The sequence below is a fragment of the Poecilia formosa genome, unplaced genomic scaffold, assembly GCF_000485575.1.
Source record: "Poecilia formosa unplaced genomic scaffold, Poecilia_formosa-5.1.2 Scaffold25, whole genome shotgun sequence".
Lineage (NCBI taxonomy): Eukaryota > Metazoa > Chordata > Actinopteri > Cyprinodontiformes > Poeciliidae > Poecilia > Poecilia formosa.
Genome location: NW_006799964.1, coordinates 228300 through 238596, shown reverse-complemented (window position 1 = coordinate 238596; position 10297 = coordinate 228300). Strand labels below are relative to the sequence as shown.

The 10297-nt window shown below is 38.1% G+C and overlaps 1 protein-coding gene across 3 annotated transcripts in view; it reads left to right on the top strand.

Moving 5' to 3' along the window:
- Positions 1–10297, top strand: part of LOC103135356 (prune homolog 2 with BCH domain) — a 52361-nt gene that overhangs the window by 39937 nt on the left and 2127 nt on the right. For all 3 annotated transcript variants that reach the window (XM_016669458.1, XM_016669457.1, XM_016669459.1), the window contains 8 exons: positions 2508–2951; positions 4460–4551; positions 5394–5615; positions 6599–6772; positions 7229–7328; positions 7644–7775; positions 8164–8250; positions 8374–8472. In XM_016669458.1, the coding sequence (XP_016524944.1) occupies positions 2508–2951; positions 4460–4551; positions 5394–5615; positions 6599–6772; positions 7229–7328; positions 7644–7775; positions 8164–8250; positions 8374–8472 (1350 nt within the window). The remainder of the gene's footprint in view (positions 1–2507; positions 2952–4459; positions 4552–5393; positions 5616–6598; positions 6773–7228; positions 7329–7643; positions 7776–8163; positions 8251–8373; positions 8473–10297) is intronic.

Sequence of the window (10297 nt, the reverse complement as noted above, 5' to 3'; positions counted from 1 at the left end):
CGTCTTCATAGGTCTGACTAATAAATCAATCAAACAGCTGCAGCTCATCCAGAACGCTGCTGCTCGCGTTCTCACTAAAACCAGGAAGATGGAGCACATAACACCAGTTTTAAAGTCCCTACACTGGCTCCCTGTAGCTCAAAGAATAGACTTTAAAATACTGTTGTTAGTTTATAAATCACTGAACGGTTTAGCACCACAATACATTAAAGATCTGTTACATTAAAGATCTTCTGGTTCTGGTCTGCTCTGCATCCCCAGAACCAGAACCAAACGAGGAGAAGCAGCATTCAGTTTCTATGCACCACGGATTTGGAACAAACTTCCAGAAAACTGTAAAACAGCTGAAACACTGGGTGCCTTTAAATCTCAACTTAAAACCCACCTGTTTAGAGTTGCTTATGGCTAAATTAGGATTAGAGTGTGGGTTTTGATGTCTTTAATGTATTTGATGTTTTTAATGTTTTTATCTGATGTTTTTGATGTTTTTATCTTTTCTTTTTATCTTTTTATTACTTTCTTTTTATTTCTCTTTCTCACTGTTTCCGAGAGGTTAAAGTCCTTGTCAAACGGCGTTTGACTAAAGTCAAAAGGGTTGGAGACAGCTTTTTATTTCTCTTTCTCACTGTTTGCGTTTTAATGATGTTTTTTTTTAAACTCTTTCTCACATGCTGTTTTTATTTTAATTATGTAAAGCACTTTGAAATGCATTGCTGCTGAAATGTGCTATACACATAAAATTTGATTGATTGATTGATTGATTGATAGCTTTTCACTTGAGTCTTTCAGAAAAAATAAATAAATAAATTGGCATCACTGAGAACCCTGTCCTAATTGAGCTGGACAGTTCTCCCCGGGATATTGGTTCAGTGAAGAGTGTGTGTTCGTATGTGTGCACACATGTGGGGTGGATCAGTGAAAAATGAGTGCTAAATCAGGGAATCTATGTCTGTATCGGTGTGAGGAGATAAAGAGCTGTACATATGTATCTGAGTGCATAGGATGTGTGTTTAGCATCGAGGTTTGATGTGCAGCTCTGCGTTTTGTTTTTTATAAATCAGTTTACGCCTCATTAAATATGCATTACCTGCCTCATTACAGCTGGAGCCCCTCCACTGCTTATGGAAATGGCTCCCCTTGCTTTCTAACAAGGTGCTGGCATACATGTATATTAGCAAGGAAAAGTTTACATATGTAAAATCAGGTGCAACAGAGAATACCTTGTCCATGTGGCTTTAATTTTGCATTAGTAATGCATTTCTGCAGTACTTTGTTAAGCTGAAAGGTAGAGGTTTTTAAAACATAATTGCGTATAATTTTGTTTGCATCTAAATAGTATGTGGAAATTATTAGGATCACTTACACTTATTTTAAGATTAAAGATGAAAAAAGTGGAAAAGAAATAGATCAATAGTAAAGTCAAAATGACACTGGCACCACACCTACGACAGCCAGGCCTTGTTTATATAAGCTTGTAACTTCATACTTTAGAATAAGACGGAATAACACGAAACTATTTTTCTGCTAACGTATGGACAAATATGGGTTAGAAAGAACACATCAGTTTCAGAATCCCACTTTTTCTTCTAGATTTTGTTTCCACTTTATACTCAGTATTTTGTCTTGACAGAAAAGAATTTAACTTTTTTCTCAACATTATCATTGAATTTAGTTCTTGACCTTATGTAATGGAAAAGAAAAATAAATAACCTTTTTTTTCTCCAACCAACCCTAATTCTATTTTGCAAAATACAGGTTTATCTGTATTGCCAAAATAATATGTGCAATTATCCTTGAAAGTGTAATATATTAATACATCGATACGAGTACATCAAAAACTGAGATATTCCTAAGGATTTAATGTCAAGATAGAAGGAAAGGTCACGGGTAACAGAATTGAGACGCTAAAAGGAGACCCAGAGAAGAGAAATAAGAAAAGTTTAATACATGCGTCTCAATTGCTTTGTTTTTTCCAGTGCAGTACTGCCATCAACAGATCATTCTAACAACTGCAGAAATTCCATGCATTTGTTTTTTGCATTTATGAAGAACAAGGGGATAAGTTGCAAAAATATAAAAACAGACCCCTACTGTAGATTCTTGACACATAAATACATAAATCTATTGGATTTTCCAGCAGATAATTTGACTTCTCGGAGGATTAAACATACAAAACTGATAAGATAAATCATTTTCTTTTCTTCTTTAGTTACTCTGTAATTCATGGCAGTGAATCAGCATAATGCAAAAGTGGTTATTTTATGTTTAGAAATATTTTTATTAGTGAAACAGGTGCATCCAAAGTGTCTTTAAACTAGGTGACATTGTTTTTTTTTAGCTTTTAACCAAACTTTGTTGCTTTCAAATTGGGTAATATTATTTGTTTTATATAATTTAGATATAAAGTCTGAAGTATTGCCTAAAAATACAGTGAGGTATTGTTGAATGAGTGTCACTGTGTCCCATATGTATTTGCACTGACCCCAGATTCCTTATCCCCGTAACAGAAGACACCAAGACGGAACGTGTCAGCCGCCATCTCAGCCGATTAATGAAAATGCTCCACCTGATCCGAACACAAGTCTCGTTCAAAACAAGTATGGGTACAACTACCACCACATCGACCAAAGAACTGAAAACCAGCATGTTCACCCACCCTGCGCGATTACCAAGCCCGAAAGGCCGCAGAGCACCTCAGATGTTTACGCCGAGTTCACAACCGATGCACAGGCTGAGTATTTCAGAGCCGAGCAGATCGAGAACCAAACTGGAGCCAGCGCCCGTCACAGCCTGGATTTTAGGTGTCAGTACATCACTGACGACGCATACGTGGAAGAACCCACGAGCAGCTCCAAACTCCAGTACGCTCAGTACGAAGCTGGAGGAAACCCTGGGATGGAGGATCGTGCTCGATATGTGTCACAAGGATATGTTCACTTTCATCTGTCAAGGTGAGTTGCTCCAGAAAATAAGTTCAATTTCTGGATTTTGATTCCATCCTTTTCACTTACCAAATACAATTATGTTGAAACTGAAAATAAAAATCTGCCTTAAATAAAAAAAAATATACAAATTGTTGCATTTTAATTAACAAAACAAACATTACTTGTGATTGACCAAAGTTGTGTGCATCACTCCTATCATTATTATACCTCCAGCATAATGACTTTCTATACACAGTCAGTCTTTGTGGATCGTGTGCAACACACCCACTTATTGCACATTTGATTTATTTCTTTTTCTTTGCACAGTTTACCGCTTCTTGTTTGGAATCTTTGCAGATGGGGCCCCATAACTGAAAAATGTTCTCGTGCCCTCAATATTTTTCTTTTTCAAGTTTTTATGTAATTTTTCCATAAAAATATCATGAAAATGTCTGTAACAGTCTGAAAATGACTGATTGACACTCACTGCACAGCCTTCAATATTCACGCCTTGGGGTTTTATCTGAGCTCGTGTTTCAGGGCAGGTTTCCATCGTTTCAGGTTCGCTGCTTTCACAAAGGTGTTTGCTTGTTTACCCTCCCACACATTTGAACTTGAGTGACATCCCATTTTAAATCCATGGAGTTTTACACGATGTCGGCAGATTCTTTTCAACTATACTAGCTTCTAAAAATGCTTTTTGACTGGGTCTAAAAATCACAAAAGTAGTAGAAAAAGACAATGAATCTACTGTGCTTTGCCTTCCTAAGATACTTTTTTTTTCTTATGAGACACTAAAATAAAGCCTGTTTTTAGATTTGTTTAGGGGGGTTCCTGGTCGTAGTGTTCCCATTAGTAGTTCCTGTATTGTTGTGCTCATTTTGTCCCACACTGGAATAATGTCCCGCCCCCTCTCTGGGATGCATGACCCTCCCCTGTTTATCACTGCTTGTGTGTGTGTGTGTGTCTATTTGCATACATGCACAATAGGCCTTTCCCCTAATTAACTAGTTACGTGACCTACTGTGGAAAGTCTGGTTCGGAGGACACTGTGATGACAAAAAGGTAACAATCTAAATTTCTGTAAAAGTAAGAAAAAAAAAAAATCTTGTGCATGTGTCTTCATGCGTGTCTCTGTGTGTCCGGGCGTCTCTGTAGTGCTTTTCTCCATTGTTAGCGGTCTGTATGCTAATCAGAATCTATTAGAGGGTCTATAGTTGGAGGGAGGTGGTAACACTGCACAGTATTGTGTCCTCGGCCCACACGTGCAGCCTGGGAATGAAGCAGCGGATCAGTTTCTCTCCATCTGCTTTGTCACGTCTGTAATCCTTCATGTCTTGAGTCAAATGAATGGATTTTAGATTCCGTTTTATTCAGTGTCATGGGAACAGTTCTGTTCTTTTGCTTTGGAGATAGATGATTGTCTTTGCCTTGTTTGGCCCTGTACTGTGTGTAGTTGTGCCTCTGGTGGCATTGGTCATAGCAATGATAGTTTATGTCATGGCTCACTATTGTATTTCTTTGCCTCTGAGCAGAAACTCCCATCAGGGAGAAGGTGAAGCAGCAGCGACGATGATGAAGATGGACTCCAGTGAAGAAGCAGCTGAGAAGCTGGAAGACAGAGAAGGTAAATAAACAGAAAACGGAAAAACAAAACTTGTATTGTTTTCACTTCTCAAAATCTTCTGCGTATGTTTTAGTTGTTAAAGGAGGTTTATGGTACAAAAAAGGCAAAAATAAAGACCCTCATAAAGGAATCAGTCCTGATGTTTGTTGCTTTTTTTGGGAAGAATAGTCAACTTTTTTTTTATCTCTTTACATGGACACACACCTCTGGTATGTAAAATAAAAAAATGCAACTCCCGAAAATTACAAAAAACCGAAAAAGGCTGAACTAAAGAAAATCAATTCTAGGGCAGACGGGAAATAAAGAAATAAAGAAAATGTTTTTCACTCTGACTAAACATTTTTGTATTATGTAAATCTGGATTTTGTTCCCCGTTTGCCCTCCTAAGCAAGTTTGTACTCACATCTCGGGTTTTCTTTTCACTTACTTACTTGTAATTAAGCATGGACATACATAATCGAAATAAAAGATTATGTACTGTATGTTTCAGTTAATTTATGCATAATACATTTTTTACTACACCATTTTTCATTTTGCGGGGTTCTGATCTTTTTTTAGCTCTTTTTTGAAGGGACATTTTGGCAAATTTGTCCTGGAAAATTATTTGTTTAGCACATTTCAGCAGCAGCGTAGTTGAAGCACTTTTCATTATTATATCAATAATATTAACAGACAGACAAAAAAAGAAAGAAACATTGCATTACAGTGGCAGAATAAAGAGAAGTAATGAAAAGTTTTAATCCAGATGAGAATTAATCTATTTTCCAGAGTTCATCCAACAGTCTACACTTACGACTGGGTGTCGTACTAGCATCTCTGTCTCTTCTGAAATCGTTGTACAGATCCCTCCTCTTCAGCAGACACTTCAGTGGGATCAAACCAAAGGAGGAAGCTGTTGGCTCCACCAATGAACCTGTCGCTGGAACGCAGTGAGGGGTCGCTTCTTTCAGAAGATGCTCTGGACACGGACGACGATGCCTTAGACACTGGGGACGATCTGGATGCCAGCATAGATGGGATAGACACACCTGACGAGGCAGACTCACTCGAAATGAATGTCCAGGGTGAGATACACGTCCAAAGACTCAATGCAAATGTGGCACATGAGCATGAGGGTCTCACAAAAGTAGTTATACCCCTCAAAATATTTCACATTGATCTCAAAGCAACACAAAATACTAAATTTGTTCAACTGGGATTTTATGTGATAGACCAACACAAAGTTATTGAGATTTGTAAGGTGCAACCAAAACTATACATGATTTTAAGATGCGTGACATAATTATTAGCTTCTCTTGAAGTTGCAGCTGAGAGCTTTTTGTGGAATGTGTCTCCTACCTTTTCCCACCCAGAGACTGAGATATTTGCAAAAAAAAATAGCTGTAGGTTGTTTATGGTATCTGTGAACATCAGTTGTGAAGTTTTGCTGCAGAATCTCAATTTGAGTTTGATCTGAACATTGATTTACTCATCCTGACACGGGAATTTGCTTTGATCTAAACTCATTTGTTGTTCTGGCTGTAAGTTTAGAACTGAAAGGTGGAAATCTTTCACAGCCTCTCATAGGTTTTCTTCCAGGATCGCTCTATGTTTACCTCCATCTCCCTATAAACGTTGTCCAGCTTCCCCGTCCCTGCAAAAGTAAATAAAAAGAAAAAAAAACTAAAGAAAGGAGTCCCACATCATGATGCTGTCACCACCACATGCCAAATGGAAAAGTGAGTCCATGGTAATGTGCAGTGTTTCTATTTTTTTTTTAGAAAGTTCCGTTTTGGTCTCATCCCCTACTAAAAATGTGACTTCTGGTGATTATCAGTATTTCTTTCTGATACTCTTTGATAAAAACCGTATATCTGTGGAGTGCTGTGACTTTTAGATTCCAGACATGTCGTGGCTGGTCTTTAGTTGTGTCAAAGCCTTTTCATCTTCAGATGAAGGATCGGACAGTTTTCCGTGAGCTTGGAGTATTGATCTACAGCCGTATCCGTTTTTAAAGTTTCTCCCTTATTTGATGTTTCTCTCGTATCGTTAATGTCACCGACGACAGAGTCAGAAGAGGCTGGTTTGGGTGCCGGAGCAGCGTCAGGTGACGCCGCGGCAGAGCGTCGAGGAGAGGAAAAGGGAGACGACCGGCTGTGGAGGAGAGTGGTGATCGGAGAGCAGGAGCATCGCATCGATATGAAATGCATTCAGCCATACAAGAAAGTAATTTCCCATGGAGGTATGGAGACACCAATGGTTGGCTTCAGAAGACTTGTCTCTTCTGTTCATTTTATTGTCTCACAATTTTCCAAAACAGGTTCAGCAAAACTTTCACCCTTTGTTTCGTAGATTCATGTCATCATGTGGGCAAATGCTGAACTTTGTCTGGTTTAAATTAATGTCAGCATTTACATCCTTTGTCACTGAACTCTTTCTGTCATTTTATCCATTTAGGTCGATGGGTGATACTAAAGAGAAGCTTCTTATTGGCTTCTCAGAGCTTTCTCTGTGTTTTCGGTTCCTCTCTGCCTTTGAAGTATGACTGCAGCGTTATTCATGTCAAACTAAAAAAAAAGTCTCCTCACTGAATGTCCCTTTTGTTTCAGAGCTAATAAATATGGAAATAGTAGAAAAAGGTGTTTTAATAACTTTCCGCAATCCGAGAACTGGCGTGGTGACTTTTCTTGTTTTGCAGGTTACTATGCCGAAAAGAACGCCATCATCGTGTTTGCAGCTTGCTTCCTGCCAGACAGTGACTGTGAAAATTATAACTATGTCATGGAAAACCTTTTTCTGTAAGTTAAACTTTTCAATATCCCTGATTTCATGTAAATGTTCAGAGCAGACACGATGCCCACATCTAATATCAAAAACACGGACATTAATTCACTGAATTAGCTTCATAACATCTGGGGTTTGTATTTTATATATATATGGTATTATCTTGAACTGGCCCTAGAAAGTGATGCTGAGATGAGGAAGCATTTTCTCATTCATTTAAAACCAACAACGTTAGACCCAGAATGCCATGATATTACGTACCATTATTATTTTATTATCGTTATGAAGGTAACGTGATAAATCCAGGTCCAATTTCCTCCTCCTTGCAGCTACGTAATCAGTACATTAGAGCTGATGGTGGCAGAGGATTACATGATTGTGTACCTGAATGGAGCCACTCCTCGAAGGAGGATGCCGGGTTTCACCTGGATGAAAAGGTGCTACCAGATGATAGACCGAAGGTAATCATTACACAAGTGCTTGCTTTCTCATTTCTACAAGATGTGATTACATATTGGACATTTTAAGATCCAAGCCTAACTTGGGTCTTAAGATGGTTTCAGATCGTTTTCAGGTAATTGACAACTAAATGATCTGCGGTTACTTTTTGTTGTAAAGTTTTCTCACAAGCTAACACTGTGAATTTATATGTGTTGTCGTTGTCTACCAGTGAATGTTTTGTAGTTTAAAAAAACTGTTTTTTTCTCTAATTGAGATGGAAATAGGATAGAAATTGGTGGTGTTGTCACGGTCCACAAAAAAACTTTAAAATATCTTCAGAGAACACGGACATAGCTGTTTGTCTCAATATCCTTCATGATGTTTAGTTTTCTCTCTCGCTTGCTGCAGACTGAAGAAAAACCTAAAGATGTTCATCATTGTCCATCCTTCCTGGTTTATTCGGACTCTGCTGGGACTCACCAGGCCCTTCATAAGGTCTCGCCGTTACTCACAAGTCACTTACACACAATATGGACATAAAATGCAACGATGAATATCATCATACGGCGCTGGATATCGACTTACACTGAAGTCTTTTTGATTCCTGTTTTTGTGCAGCTCAAAGTTCAGCAGTAAGATCAAGTATGTTCACAGCCTGCAGGAGCTCGGAGAAATAATCCCAATGGAGTACGTCCACATTCCTCCCAGCATCATGAAGTGAGTCTTTGTCAGGACTATGTAAAACTATCCTGAGAGAATAATCCACTGCGTATGGGCATATCTGCATGTTGACTCTGTGTATGTGGACCAGCTTGTTTGAATATTTTGAAAGGGAAATTGCCTCCCGCTCCAATCTCGCAGATCTTAACTGCAAGCCTAAACCTGACTGATAAGACATCACTGCAGGACGTTTGCTTGTATGCATTTTACAAAACAGCGTTTGCCTTAATATATTGCAAACAATTTTGGCGAAAGGTTTCCATGATAATAGCTTGCTCATTTGAATCTGCCGGTGATTTGAAAATCAAAACCAGCAGATTCAGACTAACATTTGACTTTGCTGCATCCGTCCCAAAATCAGCTGCTGTTTTACATTTTAATATTTCTCTTAGTCCGGGAACTGACTTTCAGTGTGAATGATCAATTTTGAACACGGGTGTTGCATTTAAATGAACAGCACGTTGCATCTGTTGGCGTGCAATCATAGTAAAATTCAGTAGCGCACACAAAGCAAGTCTGACTCCGGGTTCTGTGGAACTTCACTCTGTCCTTACAAGAACCGTGTCCAAACCAGGAACAAGCTGTCTGTACAGAGTTGATGTTAATACGTTACTTCATGGTAGAGATTCTACGATGAGTAACTTATTAATTCTGGTGTTTATTGTTCACAAATAAAATAATGAAAGATTTTCACTTTTTTTCCCCCCATCACTTTTTTAAAAATGTTCAGAGCTACTAATAACTTGCAGTGTGTACCAGTAATGATTATTATTTTACAAGACTGAATATTTCAATTAAGCCCTTAACATCCTTTTTTGTGTGTGTCTCAGTCTGTTTCTTATTTTATTTGTTTCATGTGATTTCCTAATAAAAATGCTCTCATCGGGAGCCATTGATTTGTATTACCAAAAAACAATAAACATCTGTGCCTTTCATCTTAACCATACTTACTGTGGGACTGATGAAGGGAGAAAAAATAAAAATTGGTCAATAACAAATGAGAATTTCAGACTAGAGAATCATGAGCGGAGGCTGGTTAGCTCAAATATTTAGCTAATCAAATTTTTAGTAAACACACAAATCCTAGATGCTTTTTTGTTTATCAAGTATTATCTACAGTCAGCCAGAATGTCTAGACTTCCGGTCTTATAGAAAGACTGACTGCTGGCAAAACAGAAAACACCACAAGAGAAAGAAAAGATAAACGGATGTTAGGGAGTCGTGTTGGCTTGATTACATCAGTTGACCATTTGCATTCATCAGATACCGAGGCATTCAGTGAAAATGCTCTAGGCAGGCACTAAAACATGATGGCTCTTGAAAGATTAGAACAAGCCATCGCTTGTTTGACAGCAATAGAAAATGCATGATGTGAATGTGTGCGGATGTTTTTATTCATCTCTTGCTAACATTAACCCATTGCTCTCTACGTCTTTCCGACCCAGTGTAGAAGCAATTACAGGTCACATTAATATTCGGCTACGCTTTGCTTATTAATTATGATCATCAGTAAACAAGGCAAATAATAATTTTATATTAAGTAGTTCTCACGCTGTAGACTGACTTCCTCCTCAGAACATGCTACGCTGTAAAAATGCCACTGCAGTTTGAAACAACCTATTTTAGTGAAGATGTTGCTGCAGTGTCTAAAACAAACACTAAATCCTTTGAAAAAAAATTTTCTAGCTTGTACTTTGAACACTAGTCAGTGTATCAGTTAATAATTTTATAGATTTTAGATCTGGAACTGAAAAATGGCTAACTGGAAAGTTGGGAACTCAGCAGACAGGTAAAATAGAAAGTTGTGGAAAACGGAGTTGGA